This window comes from Bubalus kerabau, chromosome 6, assembly GCF_029407905.1.
Source record: "Bubalus kerabau isolate K-KA32 ecotype Philippines breed swamp buffalo chromosome 6, PCC_UOA_SB_1v2, whole genome shotgun sequence".
NCBI lineage: Eukaryota > Metazoa > Chordata > Mammalia > Artiodactyla > Bovidae > Bubalus > Bubalus kerabau.
In genome coordinates this window covers 79,479,936-79,507,879 of record NC_073629.1, presented here as the reverse complement: position 1 = coordinate 79,507,879, position 27,944 = coordinate 79,479,936, and the positions used below count along the sequence as shown (strand labels likewise).

Sequence of the window (27,944 nt, the reverse complement as noted above, 5' to 3'; positions counted from 1 at the left end):
ATATTGTCCAAAACTTTGGAGGAACCAACCTGGGCAGGACCAACCTTTGATTATCCACTAGTAAAGCCACAGGGAAGGAAGATCCCTGTTCCCTTTATTTAGTCATCCTATTTGCAGTCTTATAGATACAAGTTTTTAAAGCTACTGTTGATGTGAGAAGTGATTTCTAGAGAGAGCAGTCACGGGAAATGAGATCTGAAAACCAAAAGGAAAAGTAGAAATAACAGCCCACTTAAATTTAAGACCTGTTTATTGATGGGCTACCAAAAAAATACAATGTGGTATCTAAGACTTGAGTTACAGCCATTATACCTACTAGCACCATAACTTTAAGACACTGAATGTTTTTCATAGTGTCTAAATTATCTATAAATAAAAGCACACATTTATTAAGCATTTCCTATATACTATTTAAAGTATTTACATATTGTAACTCATTTATTCCCCTTAATGCATGAATACTATAATTCAGTATTGTACTACTATCATTGTTTTGGTACTATAATTGTCTTGGTGGTACTGTGACTGTCTTGGTACTATAATTGTCTTGTCTTAAAGAGGAGAACTGTGGAGCACAGAGAGGCTAAGTAATTTGCCCAGTAAACAGGGAAACACAACTCAAATTCAGGGAATCTAGATGACTAAACCATATGGATATTCAGTACATAAACAGACTAAATAATGATGAAAAATAAAAATAATGATACAAATCTCTGCTCTGCCTACCTTTCCAGCTTACAAAAATTATATCCATCCTTTCTTTGAGCAAAAATTTGCTTACATTTAGACACCTTGCAAGCAAATGAGACATCTTCTGTGTCTTGAAGGGAGCTAAAATATTAGTAAGTCAATGTGCTGTACTTAGTCACTCAGTCATGTCCTACCCTTTGCGATTCCATGGACTGTAGCCCACCAGGCTCCTCTGTCCATGGGATTCTCCAGGCAAAAATACTGGAGTGGGTTGCCATGCCCTCCTCCAGGGGATCTTCCCCACCCAGGGATCAAACCTGGGTCTGCCACGTTGCAGGCAGATTCTTTACTGACTCAGCCAAGTCAATAGATAGTTGTAATATCTTCAGAAAAGGGCAATGGTAGAAAGGGATGCCCAGGACTTTGAGAGATCTGGCCTGGCAAAGTGAGAGGCCTACTTTGAGGAATTACAGCTAAACTAGAGGAATTAGCAGCAGGGTGTGCAGGAAGAAGGGTCATGTGCTCACCAACTCTAGTTCTCAAGAATGTTTTGGGGAACCACAGCTCCGTGTGGCTCAGGCAAAGAATGCAAAAGGATGAGGAAGTGGTGAGAGACCTGCTAGAGAAGTAAGCAGGACCCCCACCAGGAAGGGCCCGTGTGAGGACTTAGCATTTATGCTGCAGGCGAGCAGCCTGGAGCTACTAAAGGCTTTTAAGCAGGAAAATACATAATCAGACAAAAGTTTTTGAAAGATAACTGATTACAATCTAAAGAACAGTTTGGAGGGTGGACAAAGCCTAAAGCTATTTCCAAGAGCCAAATGGGAGGGGCTTTGGTAATTTACATAATAAAGGATAGGATTCTATGTTAGAACAGATCTAGTGAGCAATTAATAAATATTTGCAAGTTAGGATCCACAGATGGTGGTGGTTGACTGTGGGATGAGAGAGAGGCAGGTTTCAGCCTTGACCAACAAGATCAGTGCTTACACCATTCCCTAGGATCAAGGACATTCCCTTACCACATGAAATAAGACACATGAAAATGCTTTGTAAACTGTAAAGTACAATATAAATATTAGTACTCTTGATTTTAATGGGGGCAGAAATGACTGTCTTAAAGAAGTTCTCACCAGTTGGAAAGATAGACATGCAATTCTTTAATTATAATAATGATGATACCTACTACTAATGCAAGTAACTACTACAGAAGAGCAAAGTGCTTTTATGTGCCAAGCACTGTTGTAAGAGTGGTACATACATAATAGCGCATTTAAATCTCACAACACGTTGCAAGAGTCCCATAGTTTGTAATAGTGCAGCTGAGAAGCAAACCAAGAGCCGTCTGGCGGCAAAAGCTGTACTCTTAACTACAGTATAGTCTGTTTCTCTAAGACAGCCTAAAATCAATGTTACAAAAAAAAGTACAAGTAAAATTCTGCATGTAGATAGGAAACAAAGAAAGGTGAAATTGATAAAGTCCAGACTGTAGCAGTAGGAAGAAGCATTTTTGCTTTCTAGAAAAGTATTTCATTGTTGAGAGCAGACCCACACTCAATTAAGACCCACAGAGTTGTTGTTTGGTTGCTAAGCTGTGTCCGAGACCCCATGGACTATAGCCTGCCAGGCTCCTCTGTCCATGGGATCTTCCAGGCAAGAATACTGGAGTGGGTTGCCATTTCCTTCAAGGAAATGGGCATCTGCCTGACCCAGGAATCAAACCCAAGCCTCCAGCATTGGCAGGCAGATTCTTTATCACTGAGCCACCTGGGAAGCCCATTAAGACCCTCAGAGTACTCGTCTCCAATTAGCCTACAGAAATGTAATGTGCTGGGTTTGTCGCTAGATGGTGCTCGTGCCATGGTTCTGAATATCTGGTTTTGTTCCTGTGGGATAGTGCCCTCTCTAGTGGTTTGGGCAACTAACAACTACATCGGTTTCTATAACCAATCAAGTATTTTGTTATATTCATTCCCTTTTCTTATCCATATATCAAATTATGATTTAAAAAATTTGAACTAGTTTTATAAATTATCTGGCTGTACTCAAATAGAAGTTTTTTCTTTGTTTTCTTATCTACAGAGTATCTGATCGTTTCTATAGCAGTTACTGTCTGACATACAGCCTTAGCTTTTACAGTTCAAATTCTTCAAGGGACCCAGTGCTCAGGATCTGAAAATTCATCCCTTGCCTCTGAATGTTCTACTCTCATAAATTTCAGAAGTTTCATAATAAAGTGATTTTGACACGGGGCCCTCTGAATTTTTTTATTTCAGTTCATTTCAGTTCAGCCACTCAGTCTTGTCCAACTCTTTGCGACCCCATGGACTGCAGCACACCAGGCCTCCCTGTCCATCACCAACTCCTGGAGTTGACTTAAACTCATGTCCATTGAGTTGGTGATGCCATCCAACCATCTCATCCTTTGTTGTCCCCTTCTCCTCCTGCCCTCAATCTTTCCCAGCATCAGGATGTTTTCAAATGAGTCAGTTCTTTGCATCAGATGGCCAAAGTATTGGAGTTTCAGCTTCACCATCAGTCCTTCCAATGAATATTCAGGACTGATTTCCTTTAGGATGGACTTGTTGGGTCTCCTTGCTGTCCAAGGGACTCTCAAGTGTCTTCTCCAATACCACAGTTCAAAAGCATCAATTCTTAGGCACTCAGTTTTCTTCACAGTCCAACTCTCACATTCATACATGACTACTGGAAAAATCATAGCTTTGACTAGGCTTACCTTTGTTAGCAAAGTAATGTCTCTGCTTTTTAATATGCTGTCTAGGTTGGTCATAACTTTTCCTCCAAGGAGCAAGCGTCTTTTAATTTCATGGCTGCAGTCACCATCTGCAGTGATTTCGGAGCTCAAAAAAATGAAGTCTATTACTGTTTCCATTCTTTCCACATCTGTTTGCCATGAAGTGATGGGACCAGATGCCATGATCTTAGTTTTCTGAATGTTGAGCTTGGGCTACCTGCTGTGGGTCCACGCCTGAGCTCCACACCAGCTGAACCCAAGTTGGCCCAGGTGCCCACACGCTGCTGACCAGGCTTCATACTCGCTCACTGTCTGAATTTTTTTAACCTCCCTTTAATCATTAGTTTGTACAGTTTTAGTAGCTCCCTATTCATGCAACAGTATATAAGCTTTTGGCACTATTGATGTGTGAAATTTGCTCATATTATTTAGCTTTTTTTGGGAATTTAGATTCCAGAAATCCAGGAGCCATAGCCAATCTACTCAAGTCTAACACTATCACTGTATTCCCAACTCACCCAGGATGTCTTCTGAACAATATGAACTTCACAGCAGAAATGTGAACAAATAGTAGGCTCTTTCACCCATCTGAAGTTCATCCCCCGAAAAAAGCTTGGGAAGGGGCAGTTCTTGTAACATCTCACCACCCTGCGTTTATTACAACTGCATGTCTCTTCACTCTTACTCTGTCTCTTGTTTTCACTCCTCTCCAAGAACCCTGAGGTTCTTCCTTTGAATCTCTCTGTATACTCCCATCCATGAAGCCACTCTCTGCCATTACTTCAGTGGTTCCCCACTGTTGTAAGTAAATCCTACATCTCTAGCTCTAATCCCTATATTTTAGTCTTCCCACTTGCTATTTCCACCAGGATATCAATGAGTATCTTAAAACTCAATGTGTGCGAAAGTGACACATTTCCTCCAACTCCTCCTCACTTTTTTATTTCTACTCATGACTTCACCATTTTCCCAGATACCTGTTCTAAAAATGAAAATAGTATTTCTTTATGAACCCTATCCAACTAATGCCAAGTCCTTGCCAACATGTTCAGGGTCTCTTCCAGTTGTCTTTGCTTGTTTCTTCCTCTCCCTCACCAAAGTCTTCTCATCTGACTGACAGCAACATCCTTCCAACCATTCTTCTTGGCTCTGTCCTCGCTCCTGTCTATCTCTCATGCCCATAGAATTTTGCTTTCTAAAGCACTTTTCTGTTCTCCTCAGTTAGCCAGTTCAGTCACTCAGTCGTGTCCGACTCTTTGCGACCCCATGAATTGCAGCACGCCAGCCTCCCTGTCCAACTCTCAGAGTTCACCCAAACCCATGTCCATCGAGTTGGTGATGCCATCCAGCCACCTCATCCTCTGTCATCCCCTTCTCCTCTTGCCCCCAATCCCTCCCAGCATCAGAGTCTTTTCCAGTGAGTCAACTCTTCTATGAGGTGGCCAAAGTATTGGAGTTTCAGCTTGAGCACCAGTCCTTCCAGTGAATACCCAGGACTGATCTCCTTTAGAATGGACTAATTGGATCTCCTTGCAGTCCAGGGGACTCTCAAGAGTCTTCTCCAACACCACAGTTCAAAAGCATCAATTCTTCGGATGGGGTCGCATAGAGTCAGACATGACTGAAGCGGCTTAGCAGCAGAAGCAGCAGCTTTCTTCACAGTCCAACTCTCACATCCATACATGACCAGTGGAAAAACCATAGCCTTGACTAGACAGACTTTTGTTGGCAAAATAATGTCTTTACTTTTGAATATGCTATCAAGCTTGGTCATAACTTTCCTTCCAAGGAGTAAGCATCCTTTAATTTCATGGCTGCAATCACCATCTGCAGTAATTTTGGAGCCCCAAAAAATAAAGTCTGACACTGTTTCCACTGTTTCCCCATCTATTTGCCATGAAGTGATGGGACCGGATGCCATGATCTTCATTTTCTGAATGTTGAGCTTTCAGCCAACTTTTTCACTCTCCTCTTTCACTTTCATCAAGAGGCTTTTGAGTTCCTCTTCACTTTCTACCATAAGGGTGGTGTCATCTGCATATCTGAGGTTATTGATGTTTCTCCCGGCAATCTTGATTTCCAGCTTGTGCTTCTTCCAGCCCAGCGTTTCTCATGATGTACTCTGCATATAAGTTAAATAAACAGGGTGACAGTATACAGCCTTGACAAACTCCTTTTCCTATTTGGAACCAGTCTGTTGTTCCATGTCCAGTTCTAACTGTTGCTTCCTGACCTGCATACAGATTTCTCAAGAGGCAGGTCAGGTGGTCTGGTATTCCCATCTCTTTCAGAATTTTCCACACTTTATTGTGATCCACACAGTCAAAGGCTTTGGCATAGTCAATAAAGCAGAAATAGATGTTTTTCTGGAACTCTCTTGCTTTTTCCATGATCCAGTGGATGTTGGCAATTTGATCTCTGGTTCCTTTGCCTTTTCTAAAACCAGCTTGAACATCTGGAAGTTCACGGTTCACGTATTGCTGAAGCCTGGCTTGGAGAATTTTGAGCATTACTTTACTAGCATGTGTGATGAGTGCAATTGTGTGGTAGTTTGAGCGTTCTTTGGCATTGCCTTTCTTTGGGATTGGAATGAAAAGTGACCTTTTCCAGTCCTGTGGCCACTGCTGAGTTTTCCAAATTTGCTGGCATATTGAGTGCAGCACTTTCACAGCATCATCTTCCAGGATTTGAAATAGCTCAACTGGAATTCCATCACCTCCACTAGCTTTGTTTGTAGTGATGCTTTCTAAGGCCCACTTGACTTCACATTCGCCTATCTCACCGCAAACCTCATTTCTTCTGCAGAGTTAAGCACCAATTCCATAACCGTTGTTCACAATGTCCATAATATGAGTGTGGGGGACCTTCGAGTATTGTCCTCTGCAAATGTCTGTTATGTACTCAGCTCTGTCCAAACAACCACCAAGCATCTCCAGGTCCAGTATTTTCCCATTTCAGGACCTCTATTCTTGTATTGCTCTCATTAGAAGCATCTACCATCCCTACCTTTTAAAGCCTATACCTGCAAATTCATCTCAAGTACCACCTGTTCAATCAAGCCTTTCCTTCCTTGTCTGATTCGTAATTATCACTTCTCCTTTGTACCCCCATTAAGTATCAATTGTTCATATTCTCATTCTATATTTATATGATTTATACTATCTACTGCAGTGTTTTGGATTTTTTTTTTTTTTTTTTTTTTTTGTCTCCTGTTTTAATTTGAGGGGATCGTGAACTCTGTCAACCATGAATTTAGTCAACCATGCAGGGCCATCAAAAAATAGGAAAACATTCTTGTTAATAGCACAGATTTTTGGAATCTGATAGTCTTAGTTCTTCCATTTATTAGCTATGTGCTGGTTAAGTAATGGCTTACCTACTCTGAGCTTTGATATTATCTATAAAATAGGCCTAAGATTAGCTGCTTCAAGTCTTCTTACAAGAGTTAAACGAGGCTTCCCGGAGGACCTGACAGATGGTAATCACTCAAAGAATGCTTAGTCTTGTCAGTGTTCTTTTTATAGTCACTGTACAAAGCAGATGCACAGAAAGTTTACTAGATGAAATTGAAGGGGGACTTCTAGCTAAAAACCACAGTAGAACAGAAAATATTGTACTAAATGAAACCCTAAAATAAAAACCCACACTAGAGAAGAGGTCCCCAAGGATACAGGTGTTATCCAAGCCTGGATCCCAAGGCCTCACCTGATGCCTGGTGCTGGGCAGGTGCTTAATAACCATTGGTTGCACTCTGATAACTAGTGAATAAGTGCCATATTTGTGCAGTGATCTATGATACAAAGCAGATGATCAGACAGTGAAGGAAACTCACTGTCCACTACCTTCTGCGCAACTTATGATTCACACTGTGATAGCAAATTGGCCCGATTATGTGTCTACAGCTCAGCCCAGCGTGTCCTCTAATGGTTTTAATGGAGATCTTGCTATGTGGATTTAAGAAGATTTATCAAAACCTGTACCAGAGAGAGAAGTCTCCTGAAAACACACCTCTGAGTATTCCCAAGTACAGAATTTATGTGGCTCAGCTCAATCAAATCTTTGGGACAAAGTGAGAGATGGTGATATGATAATAGTAGGTTCAATCCCTACACTCCCGTAAAAGCTTTTCCTTGGGTACTTTAAGAAAAAAGTTATATTAAAAACAAAAGTAATGGGATTCCCAGACAGAAATCTGTGTTTAAATGGCATTAAGGCTGTGGTTCAAATCAACAAAAGCCAGGAAATCCAAAGTTAACCTTTATCCAGACTGTTAGGCCATTTTTTCCAGCCCTGTGTGTGCCTGTGAGCAGCCCTCCCTTTGAATTTCCTGGCTCTGGTGACCAAAATCCACAAATCGCTTTGAATTACAGTTCTCTGGGTCTGCTATTTAATGAGAATATACCCTGAAGATATAAACTTACTTGCAAGTGTTTTTATGTGTAGCCACTGTAAATCGAGGAGCTATGAACCTGGTGGGTTTTTCTTTTTTCTTTCAAGTTCCTGAAATTCCCATCTCTGCCTAAATCAGTCCTGCCTTATACCCAGGTAGAATGACTTGTCTAATATTTATGTTGCTAACACCGATGAAGTTTAATGACAGTTTATATGTCATAGTTATAATGCAAATACATTTTAAAGTTTTTTTTTTTCTCTCTCTCTCTCTCTTTTCACCAGACATGGCGATGACTTGATTGTAACACCTTTTGCCCAGGTACGTATCATGCTGCCTGGTTCATTCTCGCTCTGTCCCCGGGTATAGTTTCTAAGAGTGGTCTATGAACCTACCTAGCCCTCTCCTTTTGTTCCTAACCACTCCTAACTGTGGAAATATTTTCCTTTTAGGTCCTTGCCAGCTTGCGAAGTGTGAGAAACAACTTCACTCTGCTGACAAACCTTCACGGAACATCCAATAAGTAAGCACACATATTTGTGAAGTTATGAATCCCTTCCAAAAGGTGAAACACTGAATAGCACTAACACACACAAACACACAACTTAACACTAATGAATGGAAATTTGTCCTCCTCTCTAGGTTAGGGTACATGATAACATTTGGAAGTAGGATGGATCACCACAGTATTTTAGAACTGGTATCACTTCATGGCAAATAGACGGGGAAACAGTAGAAACAGTGGCTGACTTTATTTTACTGGGCTCCAAAATCACTGCAGATGGTGATTGTGGCCATGGAGTTAAGATATGCTTACTCTTTGGAAGGAAAGTTATGACCAACCTAGACAGCATATTGAAAAGCAGAGACATTACTTTGTCAACAAAGGTCCGTCTAGTCAAGGCTATGGTTTTTCTAAAGGCTATGGTTTTTCCAATAGTCATGTATGGATGTGAGAGTTGGCCTATAAAGAAAGCTGAGTGCCGAAGACTTGATGCTTTTGAACTATGGTGTTGGAGAAGACTCTTGAGAGTCCCTTGGACAGCAAGGAGGTCTAACCAGTCCATCCTAAAGAAAATCATTGCTGAATATTCATTGGAAGGACTGATAGTGAAGCTGAAACTCCAATACTTTGGCCACCTGATGCAAAGAACTGACTCGCTTGAAAAGATCCTGATTCTGGGAAAGATTGAGGGGAGGAGGAGAAGGGGACGACAGAGGATGAGATGGTTACATGGCATCACCGACTCAATGGATATGGGTATGGGTGAATTCCGGGAGTTGGTGATGGACAGGGAGACCTGGTGTGCTGTGGTTCATGGGGTCGCAAAGAGTCGGAAACGACTGAGAGACTGAACTGAACCAAAGACGTTAGAAATTAGTCCAGATCTTATTAATCTTTGTATCTTTAACACTTAGTAGACAAGAGTTTAACAAATGAAAGGATGAGATTTTTTTTTTCCTTTCTCCTTTTGTATTTACTGCTTGAAAATATGAATCAGTTCAGTTCAGTTCAGTTGCTCAGTCGTGTCCAACTCTTTGCAACCTCATGAATCATAGCACACCAGCAACCCTGTCCATCACCAACTCCCGGAGTTTACACAAACTCATGTCCATCGAGTCAGTGATGCCATCCAGCCATCTCATCCTCTGTCATCCCCTTCTCCTCCTGCCCCCAATCCCTCCCAGCATCAGGGTCTTTTCCAATGAGTCAACTCTTCCTATGAGGTGGCCAAAGTATTGAAGTTTCAGCTTGAGCATCAGTCCTTCCAGTGAACACCCAGGACTGATCTCCTTTAGAATGGACTGGTTGGATCTCTTTGCAGTCCAAGGGACTCTCAAGAGTCTTCTCCAACACCACAGTTCAAAAGCATCAATTCTTTAGCGCTCAGCTTTCTTCACAGTCCAACTCTCACATCCATACATGACCACTGGAAAAACCATAGCCTTGACTAGACAGACCTTTGTTGATAAAGTAATGTCTCTGCTTTTGAATATGCTATCTAGATTGGTCATAACTTTCCTTCTGAGGAGTAAACGTCTTTTAGTTTCATGGCTGCAATCACCATCTGCAGTGATTTTGGAGCCCCCAAAGATAAAGTCAGCCACTGTTTCCACTGTTTCCCCATCTATTTCCCATGAAGTGATGGGACTGGATGCCATGATCTTCGTTTTCTGAATGTTGAGCTTTCAGCCAACTTTTTCACTCTCCTCTTTCACTTTCATCAAGAGGCTTTTTAGTCCTTCTTCACTTTCTGCCATTAGGGTGGTGTCATCTAAGATATATGAGTACTCATCAGTAAAGACCATAAATTCTATTAAACTTATTTTGGATTAAGCTATTAATGAGTTCAGAAGTTCAAACTTAAGATTAAAAGTAACAAAAGGTCAGGTCCAAGTTGCCTGTGTTTCGGTAATATATAAACAGATGCATGTAATTTGATGAGTAAGAGTAGCACTATCCTCTCTTCTGTCTTTAACGAGCTACATAAGCTTGGCAATTTCAACTAACATGGCTGAACTGTGGTCACCTTATCTGTTAAATGAAAGGTTTGAGCTGATCATACGGCAGTAGCTTTCTCCTCCAAAATCATTTCAATCTGTGGGTCTAAGGGCTATGTCGTTCACTATCCAGCAATTTAACAATCATCGCAGAAATCAGAAGGTCATAGAACCAAACTTCCCTGGTGTTTCAGTGGATAGAGTCTGCCTACCAATGCAGGGGACACAAGTTCGATCCCTGATCCAGGAAGATTTTATGTGCTGTGGAGCAACTGAAGTCCATTTGTAACAACAGCTGAGCCCATGTGGCGCAACCACTGAAGCCTGTGGGCCTAGAACCTGTGCTCTGCAACAAAAGAAGCCACCCCAATGAGAAGCCTGTGTGCCTCAAGAAAGAATAGCAATGAAGAGTGACCCCTGCTCACTGCAACTAGAGAAAGTCATGTGCAGCAAGGAAGACCTAGCACAACCAAAAATAAATAATTTTTTTTTTTTTTTTTAAGAAAAGGAGATCATAGAACTCGTGATCCTGGAATGGTAGGGCCAGAGGAGAACTTTGAGACCATTGATTAAGCAGCTTTGTTTTACAGAAGGAGAAATTAGGCCCTCAGAAATCCAGGAAGTTGCTAACAACCATATCATAGGCTAAAGACACACCAGGACAAAACCTTAAGTCTCCTGATTTTTCTAAGCTAGTGTTCACCCTGTAGGAAATCCTGTCTCTCTGGTCTTTCTGAAATTATTCTTCAACACTCTGTTTTGCTTTTATCCAAATTTTTATTGAATGGCGTTATTAAAAGTAAGAGTATACCCTACCTTGAAAGCTAACTTTTCCTTTCACTGTTCTATCATTTTTCACGGGGGCTTCCTGTGAGATGGTCCTGCATATTTCTATGGAGTTTTTCCCATCATCAGTTTCTCCTCCTCTAAATTATTCTCCAAAGTGCCACCGTAATCATCTTTTTCACTACTGTGTGACTGTGTCACTTTCCAGCTTCAGTGGTTCACTGTCTAATCATTAAGATGAATGCAGGTGCTTGGCCCCAAGGTGTCTTGTGATCTAACTCAAGCTAGTTGGATTGATAGTTGATCGAGTTTACATTGGATGCAGTATACAGGAAAGCTAGAAGCTTTCCCAACCTCATTTGCAGTGGTGAAGTGAGTAAAAGTCGCTCGGTCATCTCTGACTCTTTGTGACCCCATGGGCTATACAGTCCATGGAATTCTCCAGGCCAGAATACTGCAGTGGGTAGCCTTTCTCTTCTTCAGGGGATCTTCCCAACCCAGGGATAGAACCCTGATCTCCAGCATTGCAGGCGGATTCTTTACCAGCTGAGCCACAAGGAAAGCCCTCATTTGCAGAGATGCTCTGTGTTTATTATTAAATAATTCTCTCAACAAGTATTTATTCAGATACTATTCATCCACATATTTTTGTTTGTACTTAACAAATATGTATTGAGCACCACCTTGTACCAGGCATTGGTGATATAATTAGTGACCAGAACATACAAGTTCTCTGCCCTTTTCAGGATTTCCAATCTAATGGGACATTCCCAGAGGTACAGAGGTGTACAATCAGACCAGGAGTCTGGCCACATGACATCATGTTCTATCAACTGCATCATGTTTGTTCCCTGCGTGTTCTATTCTATATCCTAATCATGGACTTACTGTTCTCACCTCCTAAAGTGTCTCTCTCCACCTTCCATTGATTGTGCCACTGAATCTTGCTTGTCCTTTATAACACACCTCTGTATCACCTTCACCAGGATGCTTGCCCCGACCCTGTCAAGCCTGGCTGAGCGTCCTTCAGTGGCCTCAGAACACTCTGCAAATCATGGATGGATCTTTGCCACCCCTACTACTAGACTGTGTGTCTTGTAAGGACCTTGAAAATTACATTTCCTTTTCCTTGACTCTCTAAGAATTAGCAGAACACCTGACAAATAGTGTTTGCTCCATAAGTATTCATCATTAATTCTCTGAATTAATAATTGTTAGAGAAATGTTTAGAAAATTACTTTTTCAAAAGTGATCCTTTCTGTTTCCCCACTTTTTTTTCTTTACAGAATATGGCTTCTGGGGCCTTATTTATCACTTCCTAACTCAATTCTACCTATTGAAAATTATTGTGACTTGGGGAAATTATTTCACCTCTCTGGAGCTCAGTTTCCCAGTCTGTAAATAGGGTTGTTCTGAGAATGAAATTTGTTAATATTTGTAAAGCATTTATAACAACTTATAGCACATGGTAAGTGCTCAATAAATGTGAATTATTGTAAGTGATGGTTACATTTATCTTGCTGGAGCCAGAAATAGTGTGACACTTTGGAGTTTTCATGTCCATTATCTCAGTTAGCATCACCATAAATAAGATTTGTGATGTGACAGGCATGTTGCCTCTGCTCAATGGACAAGGAACCAGAGCTCAGGGAAATCAAATGATTAGTGCAAAAACAGCTCACTTCTGGAGACACGCCAAACCAGTCTTGAAACCGGGCATCCTAATTCTTGCAGTGCTCTTTTGTAAGGAAAACTCAATTTTTTTCCTTCCTATGTAGTGAGAAACTTAGTTCTTCCCACATGGGTTTTGTCTTCCTATGAGTCTTCTTTACTATCCACACAAAACACTTCATTTCTGACACGTCTGGTCACCAATCCATGGAAATTTCCCACCACGATTACAAGCAAATGTTGGACACCAACTGGATGTCTGACAGTTTAATTCAATCCCAACACTCTCTATATGGAGATAGCGTCAGATCCCACAGGTTAAGGGCTCAGTCCCACAAGATTGCACACTGCCTTGCTCCCCACTTTTCAGACACCAGTCATAAGCTCAGATTATCATCTGTGCTTCTGATCACACCAGCTGTAGATTCTAATGAATCTATATCTATTCTATTTCAACCTGTATCTAATTTATTTTAACCCGCCCCTCCCCCAGGTCTCATTAATTTGCCTGAGCTGCTCACAGAATCTAAGGAAACACTTACATATGTTTACCAGTTTATTAAAGGATGTGATAGAGGATACAGGTGAACAGCCTGATGAAAAGACACACAAGGCCAAGCCTGGGAGGGTCCATCCTCATGGAGCTGGGGTGTATCACCCTCCTGGTGTGGATGTGTTTGCCAGCCTGGAAGCTCTCTGATACCTGTATTATTAGGATTTGAAGGAGGTTTCTTCACATAGTCATGATCAATGATGAACTCCATCCCCAGCCCTTCTCTCCTTTCTGGAGGATGAGGGATATGGCTGAAAATTCTAAGCTTCTATTCATGGCTCGGTACTTCGGGTGACCAGCTCCCATCCAGGAGTCACCCAGGATGCAGAGTCACCCCTTTAGAACAAAAGATGCTCCCAGTGCTCTTCTTTCTAAGGAAATTACAGGAGTTTGGGGAGCTCTGTATCAGGAAGCAGGGCAGAGACCTATACATATATATATATATATATATATATATATATATATATTATAAAATATACATATTTTATTATCTCACATCTTTCCATTTACTACACTTTCACATTTACTACTATTCAGTCTTTTGCATCATGGGATGAAATCTCTGAAGGTTTTGGAAGAGAGTCATTTAAGAACTTATGGAATAGCTGAAGGTCAGAGAGCCTGAGGCAGAGACATGAGCTAGGAAAGGGTTTCAAGAATTAAACTGTGAAGAGTGAAACTCTGAACCAAGATTATGGAGGTGGGAATTGAGGAAGAAGGGGTGAATAAGGGTACATTCCAAAGGCTTTTTTAGCATAGCAGAACCCCAAACCACTACACTGCACAGCTCCAGGGAGAAGAGGTGTGGTGGGTGATGTGATGGAATGTTTTCAGTTACTGTTTTCTTAGCATGGGCTTGGAGGTCTTTCCTCTGTGAAAGTATCAGGGAATTCCTTCTAACCCTGCTGATTAGGTGGCATTAATGGTAAAAAATCAGCCAGCTAATGCAAGAGACTCAGGAGACAAGGGTTTAATCTTTGGATCAGGAAGATCCCCTGAAGGAGGGCATGGCAATCCACTCCAGTATTCTTGCTTGGAGAATCCCATGAACAGAGGAGCCTGGTGGGTTACAGTCCCAAAGAGTCAGACACGACTGAGCAACTAAGCATGCACATACGCACTGATGATTACAGGCTGTCAGCTGAAGCAGTTTCTGTGGAATCAGATTTTTCCATAGCCTTGGGGTTTTGCACCACATACAGATGCAGAGTTGCTATACACAGAGTGCCCTAGGACCATAGCTGCCATACAGAGAGCTCATCCAGAGCTGAGGACTGAGGGCTCAGGCTGAGGACTGCCCTCCAAAGCATGGCCCTTTGTGTCACCTGTGGTCCAAAGCACACTCAGCAAATGTAATAGATCCCCAGCAGTAAGAAAGTTGCATCTAATTTGGTGTCGTTGTTCAGTTGCTCAGTTGTGTCCAACTCTTTGCGACCCCATGGACTGCAGCACACTAGGCTTCCCTGTCTTTCACCATCTCCCGGAGCTTGCTCAAACTCATGTCCGTTGAGTTGGTGATGTCATCCAATCAGCCATCTTCTGTCATCCCTTTCTCCTCCTACCCTCAATCTTTCCCAGCATCAGGGTCTTTTCCAGTGATTTGGCTCTTTGCATCAGGTGGCCAAAGAATTGGAACTTTAGCTTCAGCATCAGTCCTTCCAGTGAATATGACTAATGCTGCTGCTGCCGCTGCCGCTAAGTCGCTTCAGTCGTGTCCAACTCTGTGCGACTCCATAGACGGCAGCCCACCAGGCTCCCCAGTCCCTGGGATTCTCCAGGCAAGAACACTGGAGTGGATTGCCATTTCCTTCTCCAATGGTCATTCCCAAATTCATACCCATATTTGTACAGAGTTGATCCTCCTATTAAGTTCAAGTACTTCCTTAAAATCAACACCAACCAACATGTCCATCAGTAGAGCTTCACCAAAGGGAGCTGAGATTGCTTTGGTCTAGCTCAGGCTCAGAAGTGAACATTGGGGCAGCCTGGCAGGAGCAGGCTAGAAAACTGAGGGTCCATTTAATGCACTCCATTCTATTCCCAGTCGATACCATCAAACAAATAAAGACAACTGAAGACAAAAATATGTATTAGGAATGTATCCACCAGACTAAGAGGATTGTCCTTCCCACCCCAACCCTGATATTCACTGATCTCAACAACTGAAACAGCAGGGTTCATGGAACTCAGAAGTTGCTTTCTGGGATGTTTGACTTGGGTTCCTGAGAGCCATTCCTTGATTTGAATGTAATAATTTAAGTAATAATTATATCCTTAGAATGGTTTTCATAAGACATGTGGGTAGTGTGTGTTTTCTTTTTAATATGAAAAGGAACTCCCACATAGAACTATACTGTTCACAAGTCAAGATTTCCTTTATCTTTTGGCTCTTTGCTTAGTATAAAAGCAGTCCATTGTCTGAGCTTTACCACCCAAAGGGTGAAAAATCTCAGAGTTCCTGTTGAGGTGATTTCCTTGCACTTCCATGAAATGTTTTATTGAGGGCTGCTTGATTGGGCTTGTATTTCTTGGCTTCAAATTGAAACCTATATTTCCTTTGTCCCAGGAATTTTGAAACTAAGGCTTTCATTTAGAGTTAATTCAGATAAGCATCCCTAAAGCATTTACTGGCTTTCAACAGACTGCTGGAGGAATCGCATGTGAATGAGAATGCCTGCCATTCAGCAGTCTGATAGCCAGGGAATAGAGCTGGAGCAAAGAGGTGTCCCTCATCATCCAGCTCTGTCAGTAACATCACTAGTATCACTGGTGGCTTCCAGGAGATCATGTTACATCACTGCATTAACATTCTTCCAAAGTGTAATTAAATCAACATTATATGAAATCTTTGAAAAAGAATTAATAGCCACTGAATTTTTTTTTTCAGTATATATCTGAAGTGTCTTTCATTGCTTTGTGTCCTTTGGCATGGGACTTAAATTAGCTGAGAATAATAAAATCTTGAGCATTCAGAGCTGGAAAAAACCTAGCCAAATTTCCTCAGAGTGAGGGAGGAAATATATGTAAAACCTCTCACACAGGAGCTGGCACATTGTAAATTAGCAGTAAATGTTACTTGCTGCCTGTTCTCCCCAAGTGAGGAAGAAACTGAGAATTTCAGTGAGTTGCCCAGGGCTATATAGTTAGAAGGTGCCAGAACCAGGATTAGAATTCCTGTCTTCTTATTCATAGTCCAGCTCTTTTTCCACTGTGCTATTCAGGGCTGGAAAGTATTAACTGCTGTGGCCATGTTATCCTCCCTATTAATATCACCACCTTTACAACCCAGGGGTAGAACTTATGATTATTCCATAAGTTAGGGACCTTTGGACTCACAGTGGCCATTTTCTTCTGGCACTCTCATGCCCCACAAACAATACTGCACCCACCAGACATCATTCATTCATTTAAAATATAGTGAGCTGCTTCTTTGTACTGGATCTTGAGAAAAGTGACAGACCTTTATAAATGTTGTTGTTTAGTCACTAAGACCCCATAGACTGTAGCCCTCCAAGTTCCTCCGTCCATGGGATTTCCCAGGCAAGAATACTGGAGTGGGGTGCCATTTCCTTCTCCAGGGGATCTTCCTGACCCAGGTAGTCCTTGCTTTTCCGAAGCTTACACACACAGATGCTTACCTGAATTAATAGCTATAAATAAAAGTTATATTTTCAAAATAACTGCTAGGACAAAGGAATTTAAATTATTTAAATTGTGTAGTTTTAAAGAAGTTATTGGAAGAATCAGGCGCAATGCATTGCTGTACTATTAAGGAAGCAGAGATTTCCAAATTTAGGGTCTCTTATTTCTATGTCTCTTTTAGCAGACATTTTCTTTGGAACTCAGGAAGATACATAAAATAAAAATATTTAAAAGTATATTATTAATCTAATCAACACCTATCAGCTACCTATGTTGTATCAAATATTTTGCCAATTCCAAGGTTACAAAGGTGAATGAGATTCAGTCTTTGCTTAAAGTTCTCACAGGTAAGTTGAGAAGATGGGAAAATGGGGATTGTAATGCAGTAAGAGCAGCACTAGGGTGAGACAAGCATGGAAAAGTACAAGTAACACAATGACTAGTCAGAGGAGGGAAGATTTCTCTGAAGAGGTGATGCTGGAGTGCAGTCCTAGAACATGTGAAGGAGTTTGCCACTTAAAGAGGAAGAGAATAGTGGTCAACTGAGCAAAACGGATTCAAAAGACACAGCAACACAAGCATTTTCTGTGTCTGAGGAACAGTGAGGAGTATGTAGAACTAAGGCTATATGGAAAAAGGAAACCAGATAAAACATTTATATGGTGCTAGGCTTCTCAAATCATTTTCACATCATATAGTTTTCTAATATTTATGGAGTTCCTACTCTTCACAAGGCAAGTTGGTAGGTCCTGCAGAAGGCATATGGAAAGGGATAATAACTGGACCCCACCATCAATGGGTCATAGATTAGACATGGGGATAGTCCATGACCATATGAGTTGTAACATGACAAAATAACCCTAAAGGTACAAATGCAGTGCCAGGGGAGATTAGTGGAAGGGTCATTTTTTAGCTAAGAAAATGATATTTTCAAGAAGGAAGAAATTTTCCTCTTTTCTTCTAGGTTTTCCTGGCTGGTCTAAGAATTAAGTTGACACAAGACAGATTAATAAGAGAAAGTCAAACAAATGTCTAATAACATGTGTATATGGAACAGACCCAGGAAAACTGAGTGGTGACTAAATGGCTGAAACCCTCCCCTTAAGCAGCATTTTCAGCTAAAGACAAAAGAGAATATTGTGGGGTAGGGGGTTGGGACTTGAAAAGGAAGGAAGGCAATTGACATGGAAATGGAAAAGCAAATGTTTGGTAAATAAATGTTTGCTGGGCTATATGGAGACAGTGAAACATAGAATGGAATTTTGACAAACAGACTCTCCTGGGTTCCTCCTTGTCTAGCATACCTAGTTCATACTACTCTTATCTATTGTGATAGCTCTGTTCCTCTATTGACATTCCTTTAGTCAGTGAAGGGAAAGCTCAGTCTTTGGGGCCTTTTCAGCTTGAAACCATTCACATGCTAAGAGACATTTGGAGTAGCAAGTTTTCCTCCCCTATAACCACATTCCTTGGAGAAGGTGGCATTTGAAGCTGTGATTCTGGATACCAGGTCTTTTTTTCTTCCCCACACATCCAAGCACCAGCTGGGTGTCCTATAAGTCAATGAAGTTCTAACATGATTTACTTGGAGATAGTGTCAGACCCCACAGGTTAAGGGCCTAGTCCTATGAGACTGTCCCCCCAATACACACGCACACACACACACACACTTCAGACCCCATTGGCAAGCCCAGGTTCTTGTAGGTATCTGATCCACTGGCTATAGGTTGGAAGTTCCTGTGACCCCTTCCTTGGGTTCAATTAACTTACTAGAAGAGCCCACAGAGCCTAGAGAAACATTTTACTTACTAGATCACAGCTTTGTTATAAATGGATATGACTCAGGAATAGCCAGATACAGGAGGTTCCGGGGTTGAGGGGTAGTGGGTAGGGAGGAGAGGATGGCAAAGCTCCTAAGCTCTCTGAGTGCATCATTCTTTCTGAATGATGTTCACCAACCCAGGCTTTTTGAATTTTTATGAAAGCTTCATTACAGATGTATGATTGATTAAATTATTGGCCACTGATGGTTGAACTCAATTTCCGGCCTCTCTCGCCTCCTCAGAGGTTCCAGGTGGCCTAAAGTTCAAACTCTCTAATTGAGTGATTGGGTAGTCTGGCACCTAGCCTCCTCCTTAGATTGCCTAGTTGTTGATCCAAAGGTCACTTCATTAACATGTCAAAAAACACATATCAAAGATGGCTTTCTTCACTTTGTTGTTGTTCATTTGATAAGTTGTGTCCAACTCTTTGCACTCCCGTGGACTGCAGCACAACAGGCTCCCCTGTCTTTCACTATCTCCAGGAGTTTGCTCAAACTCATGTCTATTGAGTCGGTGATGCCATTCAACCATCTCATCTTCTATTGTCCCTTTCTCTTCCTTCCCTTAGTCCTTCCAATGAATATTCAGGGTTGATTTCCTCTAGGATTGACTGGTTTGATTGACTGGTTTTCTCTCCTCACTTAGGAAACTCTTAGGATTTTAGGAGCTCTGTGCCAAGAATTGAGCCAAAGACCAAATATATATATATGTGTGTGTGTGTGTGTGTGTATACATATGCATAGTCAAGCTATGGTTTTTCCAGCAGTCATGTACGAGTGTGAGACTTGGAACATAAAAAAGGCTGAGCACTGAGGAACTGGTGCTTTCAAATTGTGGTACTGGAGAAGTCTCTTGAGAGTTCCTTGGACTTGCAAGGAAAAGGTCAGTTTTCATTCCAATCCCAAAGAAAGGCAATGCCAAAGAATGTTCAAACTGCCTTACAAGTGCGCTCATTTCACATTCTAGCAAAGTAATGCTCAAAACCCTTCAAGCTAAGCTTCAGCAATATGTGAACCAAGAACTTCCAGATATAAAAACTTGATTTAGAAAAGGCAGAGGAACGAATTGCCAACATCTGTTGGATCATAGAAAAATGCAAGAAAATTCCAGAAAAACATCTACTTCTGCTTCATTGAGTACACTAAAGCCTTTGACTGTGTGGATCACAACAAACTTGAAATTCTTAAAGAGATGAGAATACCAGACCACCTTACCTGCCTCCTGAGAAACCTGTATGCAGGCCAAGAAGTAACAGTTAGAACCAGACTTGGAACAACAAACTGCTTCAAAATTGAGAAAGAAGAATGTCAAGGCTGTATATTGTCACCCTGCTTATTCAACTTATATGCAGAGTACATCATGTGACATGGCAGGCTAGATAAAGCTCAAGCTGCAATCAAGATTGCTGGGAGAAATATCAACAACCTCAGATATGCAGATGATATCATCCTAATGGCCAAAAGTGAAGAGGACCTAAAGAGCCTTTAGATGAAGGTGAAAGAGGAGAGTGAAAAAGCTGGCTTAAAACTCAGCATTCGTAAAACTAAGACTATGGCATCCAGTCCTATCACTTCATGGCAAATAGATGGGGAAGGTATATAAACAGTGGCAGACTTTATTTTCTTGGGCTCCAAAATCACTGAGGATGGTGACTGCAGCCATGAAATTAAAAGGTGCTTACTCCTTGGGAGAAAAGCAATGACAAACCTAGAAAGCATATAAAAAAACAGAGACATCACTTTGCCAACAAAAGTCCATATAGTCAAAGCTATTGTTTTTCTAGTAGTCATGTCCGGATGTGAGAATTGGACCATAAAGAAGGCTGAGCATCAAAGAATTAATGCTTTTGAACTGTGCTGTTGGAGAATACTCTTGAGAGTCCCTTGGACAACAAGGAGATCAAACCAGTCAATCATAAAGGAAATAAATCCTGAATATTCATTGGAAGGACTGAAGTTGAAGCTCCATTATTTTGGCCACCATGTATGAAGAGCCAACTCATTGGAAAAGACCCTGACGCTGGGAAAGATTGAGGGCAGGAGAAGAAGGGGACGACAGAGGATGAGTTGGTTGGATGGTGTCACCAATTCAATGGACCTGAGTTTAAGCATACTCTGGGAGCTGGTGAAGGAAAGGGAAGCCTGGTTTGCTGCAGTCCATGGGGTCGCAAAGAGTCAGACAGGACTGAGCAACTGAACAGCAACAGCAACAAGGTTAGCAGCAGCAGCATCACTTGGAATGAGTTAGAAATGCAGACTCTTAAGCTCAACGCTGGCAGACTGAACCAGAAACCCTAGAAATAAGGTTCAGCAGTGTGTCTTAATCAGCTCTCCAGGTGATTCTATGCACCCTAAAGCTTGAGGGCCACTGCTCATTCCTGTTTCTGGGAGGCTTTCCAACAATGCACCGGGAATCCTGGAGAGCCTGGCAAAGCATGAGAAGAATGGCAAGAAAATTAGGGTTTGTGGGGTGGGGGATATAAAAGATGAATAAAGAAAAAATAAAAACAAGAAAGAAAAGGAGAAAGAACCCCTGTAATTGTGGGGCATGGATTTATCTGCTTGCTTCATCTGACTCTTAACTTGAGCAGGCTTGCTTTGTGATATAGAAAAGTGCCCAGTTCTACCAAGAAAAGGCCTTTCCATAAATTAAGCCACCTGGATTACTGTTCCTAATGGCTCAGGGATCTTTGGTAAGTGACTTCACTTCTCCCACTCTCAGGTTTCTAAGGTGTAAAAGTGGGAGACCTAGACCGATTCACATCCAAGCATTCCTCTCCTTTAAGCACTGCCCAAAGGAGTTGAGATTTGCTCTTACATTTGATGTCATTTCTGATCAAGTGTATCATCTTCAAGGGCCACCCGGAGCAGGGAAAGCTAAAACAGGACTGGTTAGGGACCTGGAGTAAATGACTTCCTTCCTGGAGTGTTGGAGCATCCTGGAGGCTGGGCAGAGGGAAATTCCAGGCCATCTGGATGGGAGAATCACCGTCATCACCCGAGTTACAGGAGCCTGCCTTCCGGAGATGGCATGATGTCACTTGATAGCTCATTCTGACCTGGAAAACTCCTCAGTGATCAGGGGGGTGCAGGGAAGGGTATTCTTACAGAGACTCAGGCCTTCTTTTCTCTCCCTCTCCATAGGAGGTCTCCAGCTGCTGGTCAGCCATCTGTCTCCAGAGTCAACCTGCCAGGTAAGCCATGTCATCAGGCTTATCTCCATATTTCAAAATAATAAATGTACCTCTTTTCTAGACCCTTTTCTAGAATAATAGCATTTGTTTGCTCCCAATCTGTCTCTTGGTGACTCTTTTCAAAGGCAGACTAGAACTTTACTGTAGTCCACATGAAACCAAATGAAAAGCAGCATTAAATAATTTTCCCATCGTATGCATGCCTCCAATTTCAGAATGTGATGGATGTGTGGTCATGCTGCTTCCTGGAACCAGAGCCGGAGTACAACCTTGACCTCAGCTTGCCGGCCCCAGTGAACTCTGGGGGAGCTAACCTCAAAGGCCCCAGGTGCCTCTGCATTGGCCTGAGGGCCCCACAGTGAATGTTAGTGGTTTTCCTCTTAGCGTCAACTATACATCCCACTTGAATCTACATCCTTTCCAGGTGTGAAACCAAAGGCTTTTTCCAGGTCACAAATCATTTCCCTTGGAGGTCATCCAACTTTGTTCCTCAAAGGTGTTTTTTTAAAAAAGAAACCTAACCTCTTGTTTGTTAATACTGTGAATATGCTTCTCATGTGGAGTTGAGAGCTGCAGAGAGGAAGGGCCACATTGAAGGAACATCTATCCTGGAGATGTGTTGAGCATGAAATTCTTCTTGCATAAGATGCTACCAGCTAGATGACATTGTTTTAAAGTGTGAAATGGAGTTTTTCCTCTTGAATCTCTCCCAGTAGTAGAGCAGTGGACTTGAGTAGAACCACAGGAGAAACAAGTAAGATGAACTCATGATGAGATCACCTAACACTTAATGTTGCTTCATAGGAGTCTGTATTTCCATTTAACACCTAACGTTGCCTCATAGGTTTCTGTGTTACCCTTTGCTTTATTCTTTTGATCTTTCTTGCTCAGATGCTGTGTTTTCTTCCTGGTATGCTGGTCATACATATAACAGAAATAATACACAAGTCCAACTTTTAAAAGTGGAGAACAAAAGCTGGGGGTCCCATTGGCTCATTGGCTTCTGAAGTATTTATGGTACATGCCTTAAAAATATTTTTGTGAGAAAAAGATTGAGAACAAGAATAAAAGGAAGATATTAAGTAAGGTCAAGTCCTAAGACATGAAATTAAAGAAAATGGTAATCTATCCATGAACTTTAAAAACCTTGATGTGCTGATGTACTATTTCCTATAGAAGTTTTATGAAAAGAAACTAAATAACCAGAGTGTTTTAACATATAACTGGTGTTACAGATTTGGAGATCAAAGCGGGTAGTTTTGAAACTCCTATCATTTCATCATCTTGGCCCATTCATGAGACACTGTCGCTCCCATTTCTATTAGCCAAATTTCCCAAGATGCTTTGGACAGCAATTTGAATCTTTAAACTATGTTTTCTTTTTCTTATAATGAATACTGACAAACATTAGGAAAATATGTGATATTTCGAGTTCTATAAATTAGCTCATTAGTCAAAGATGCTGTTGGAAAGATCATATTGTGATTATTGGCACAATAACTACAGCTTGGCAACTGGAGAGTTCTTTTGCTAAATTCTTTTAAAACAATGGACCAAAGAAATGACAATAATACTTAGGCAATTTGTTTTTGTCTGTCTTTGTGGCAAACTACAAAAATCCTGACTTTTCATTGGGAAGAGAATGTAGTGATACCAATTATTACGTAATTATAGGTTTCAAAACCTTCTTAACGCTTAACCACAGTCAAAAAAGGAAGGAGGACACACACATCCTGTGTTTTGTTCTTATTATCAGCTTAAATAAGTCAAGCAGATTTTTCCTGTTATTTTAATATTTATCAGCATATGACAAAGAGGTGTGTTTAAATAGAAACTTTAAAGGGGAATGAAAAACAAGTGGCATACAGCACACAGAAAAATTGAAAACTGGGGTGCTGCTTTAAAAAATGATTTATCATGATAATGAGATTAGGTTTCCATTTATTAGCACTAATGCTGACCTTATGCATTTCTGTTGAAATCTAAGATAAAAGATACATGAAACCCACAATAATTTAAACAGATTTAACAACAACCAGTTGTGAAAGTCTGGCTGACTTAGGTAACTATATTTTTGTACAAAAAGCAAGTTTAAGACAGTGACAGAGAAAAGCCAGAGGAAACCTTTATTTTACTTTTAAAAACATTTTTTTTAAAAGAATCTAAATGGAGGAAATGGAATGTATTTTAAAACTTATTTGTCAAAAACCATGGTTAAACTGGTACATTTGCTCTTACAAATTGATCAGTAACTGAGTAAATTCATGAGGGAAATCAAATCCAGCCTCTCAGTCTGCAATACCTTTTCCCTCAGTGTTTTTGTTTGTTTGTTTGTTTGTTTTTTAATCAGTATAATTGTTCCCTTTTTTGTGTGCTATGGAAAGAATTCCATTCTAGAATATGCTACAATTTGTGGCTTATATGCCTCCTTCATTGGAGCTTCTTGAAGGCAGGGGCTGTCTATACTGTATTCATCGCCTTATCATTTAAGATGCTTCTGTGTGGTTATTTTCACATAGCAGGAAGATAGGTAAAAATTAAACTGAGCAGGAGAACTACATAAAGTTTGGGGACTTTATCTTAAAGAAAAAACTCATAAATTAAGTTTTAATAATGAGTCAGTATTTTATCTCCATGGCTATGATAAGTATTCAACTGTGTGTTTTTACTATTTTTTTTTTTAAATCAGTTATTACATCAAAATTGAAAGAAGTTTGAAACATACTCTATAGCTGCACGATCTAAATCTCTATGGTCATTCTTATAGGTTTCGAACAAAAAAAGTTAAACCTAAAAAGTTGACATTTTGTGCTTTAAATAGGAAAGCCAGAGTAGAATAATAGAGGATTTAAAACCCAGAATATAGAGCAAGGTGGAAATCATATGCTCCTGCATTAAGGAGAAAATGTAGTAAATCCTCCTGGGGGTGTTGAAAATGTTAACACTGTGAAATTTAATGAGCATCTCAATTTTTATCACATTTTGCCTTTTTGCAGGCATGAATTTCAGGCCTTTTCTACATGATGTGCAAGGATTGGAACAGAAAGGGCAAAAAATAGAATTGAAAAAAGAACACTCCAACACAAGGCAGGACCTAAGGTTCTGTCATCTGTATACATTCAAAATGGAAAGTTGAAGTAATTCTTAGGATATCAGGCCCCCAAATTGTTTTCAAAAAAAAAAAAAAAGATAATTGAGGAAAATCAATGTGTGTGTGTGTGTGTGTGTGTGTGATGAATGTTCCAGTTTTTCTGCCCAAACCATCCCTTGCTTTTGCATGGATTTCAGTAGTGATCACTGGTATATCATGAAAGTAAGAAGATACTGAAAGGATAAATTATTGTGTTCACTGCATTTACAGAATGATCTTTGCTTTGCAAAAGGATTAGGGAAGTATTCCTTTTAATGGCCAGCACTTCTGAGTATTATACATGTGACTTGATTTTTAATAATATGTGTCATATATGACATATTATATGATATTACATATTATATTGAGATGGCATCACCAACTCAATGGGCATGAGTTTGAGCAATCTCCAGGAGATAATGAAGGACAGGGAAGCCTGGCATGCTGCAGTCCATGGGGTTGCAAAGAATCAGACACGACTGAGCAACTGAACAACAAAATCATATATAGAGCACTTTAGCAGCCAAATCAATGTGTAAGGTGAAATATTTGATGCTAATTTTCTTCTTCCAAAATTTACTAATGAATGTATTTGAGCAGGAACATCACCCATGTAACGTTATAAACAACAGCCCCCAAGGCCATGGGTCATGGGAAGTGACAGCAAACTGCGTCACAAAGATGACTAGAGAACTGCATTGAGGACTTCAGGCTAGACTGCTGCAGGCCCGAAGCCTCTCTCAGCTTGGCTGTCCACAATCCTGATTCATGGGGATTTTCAACACCGTCAATTAGTTGTATTTCAAGCAAAGCCTGTGAATGGAGAAATAGGATGAAATAATATAGGGCTTTCCAGTAAGTCTGAAATAGGTTGGCCTAAGTGAGAAACAGACTTAATTAATATTTTTTTAGTGCTCATGGGAATCCAGTTCTTCTAAAACATGTCCTCCAGGAGACTCTAGGGAGGAAATGGCTTTTTACTGGTTAATAAAACAGAAGAAACTTTCTCCTAAAAAGCCTATTTCTCAGTATGAATTTCTTCCATGTCTTTGCTTGATTATGAACATCCCCCTGGAGGTTCATGTGGGTGTGTCAGACACAGGGTCTATTTGAGGGGCAAACAAGAAGCTCCATGAGTTACCTTGGAGTAGCTCAAAAAGTAAGAAATTCAGAAAGTCATGACCTTGATTCATTTCTCATTCTTTGCCAGAGCAGCCAGAGCCTAGACTGAGAGATGGATTGTGTGTGCATGAGTGAAGGGCTCTCTGAGAAACACAGCAGTGGCCTGAGAGCTGATCTGAGTCAGATGACTGGAAATGAAGCCCAACACAAGCAGAACTCGGTTTTCACATTAAGCAAGAAATGTCAAGCAGGGTTACAACACTTATGAACAAATACTAATAAAATCAATTTTGTTACCACAGGCTGTGGCCACCATGACAAAGGAGAAATTGGAGGGAATTACAAAGGAAAGGGGGCTTCCCAGGTGGCGCTAGTGGTAAAGAACCTGCCTGCTCTTGCCTGGAAAATCCCATGGCGGAAGAGCCTGGTAGGCTGTATGTAGTCCATGGGGTCGCTAAGAGTCAGACATGACTGAGTGACTTCACTTTCACTTTTCACTTTCATGCATTGGAGAAGGAGATGGCAACCCACTCCAGTATTCTTGCCTGGAGAATCCCAGGGACGGGGAAGCCTTGTGGGCAACCATCTATGGGGTCGCACAGAGTTGGACACGACTGAAGTGACTTAACAGCAACAGCAGCCCATGAAGGAGACTGAAAAGACATGGGTTCAGTCCCTGGGTCAGGAAGATCCCTTGGAGGAGAGCATGGCAACCCACTCCAGTACTCTTGCCTGGAGAATCCCATGGACAGAGGAGCCTGGCGGGCTACAGTCCATGGGGTCACAAAAAGTTAGACACAACTACAGCAACTTAGCATGTGTGCACAAAGAAAAAGAAAGAATGAGAGAGAGAGAAAGCAAGAGAGGAAAGGAGAAAAATTAAAATCTAATAATGTCAGATTATTTTTTTTCTTTGTTCTGAATGTTGTATGGTCTGGACTATTGGGATAACTGCCCTAAGTATTCATCTTGAGTGTTTAGTCAGTCTGCATACAAAACGTTAGGGCAGATGCACTAGAAAAGCCCTTGTCATTCTGAGAATACTTCCCCAAATGGTTGTTTATAAGAATTGCTTTTGTCTAAATTAGCTGTCCTGTATAAGTTTACCTCCGTGCATCAACAGTGAGCTATTTATATGGATTTGCAATTATTCCATATGTGTCTAAAATTAGGTAAGGGTAAGTTGCAAAAAAGCACTGACAAGTGAACTAAAGTGCTAATAGTTAAAATGTTACTCTTGAGCAAACATTACCAAAAATAATACCCTGCTTATTAATGGCTATTCCACTAGTTGGAAATTAGTTTCTAAATTTAGTGTGAATGTTTCTTCGCATTAAATGGAACTGATGAGACCCCTAGCATCTCATCTCTCACTTGCTGCTGAAAAGACTGGAGTCCATTCCACCTTGACTCCACTTCATGTTTTTGTACTGCTGAGAAACACCATCCCCCCACCCCCCCCTCTGAAAGTTGGACTCATGCATGTTAGTAAGTATTTCAGTTATGCTATTGACGTCAATGGAGTCATTAAATAGATTGCTGGCCCTCCCAGAGGCAAATCACTGCCAGGGACCTAGATACAGACACGTTTTTTACAAAGACAACCATCAGGTTTTGCTACAGCAGTGCGCCAGAGAAAGGGAAAAGTTTATACTGTAGCAGACCTATCTCCAAACACAGTTTTTTT

The 27,944-nt window shown here is 41.0% G+C and overlaps 1 protein-coding gene across 1 annotated transcript in view; it reads left to right on the top strand.

Moving 5' to 3' along the window:
• The window catches only part of PDE4B (phosphodiesterase 4B), a 650,415-nt gene that overhangs the window by 500,852 nt on the left and 121,619 nt on the right, over positions 1-27,944 (top strand). The window contains exons 5-7 of the mRNA XM_055585558.1: positions 8,120-8,156; positions 8,288-8,358; positions 21,956-22,005. Coding sequence (XP_055441533.1) covers positions 8,120-8,156; positions 8,288-8,358; positions 21,956-22,005 — 158 coding nt within the window. The remainder of the gene's footprint in view (positions 1-8,119; positions 8,157-8,287; positions 8,359-21,955; positions 22,006-27,944) is intronic.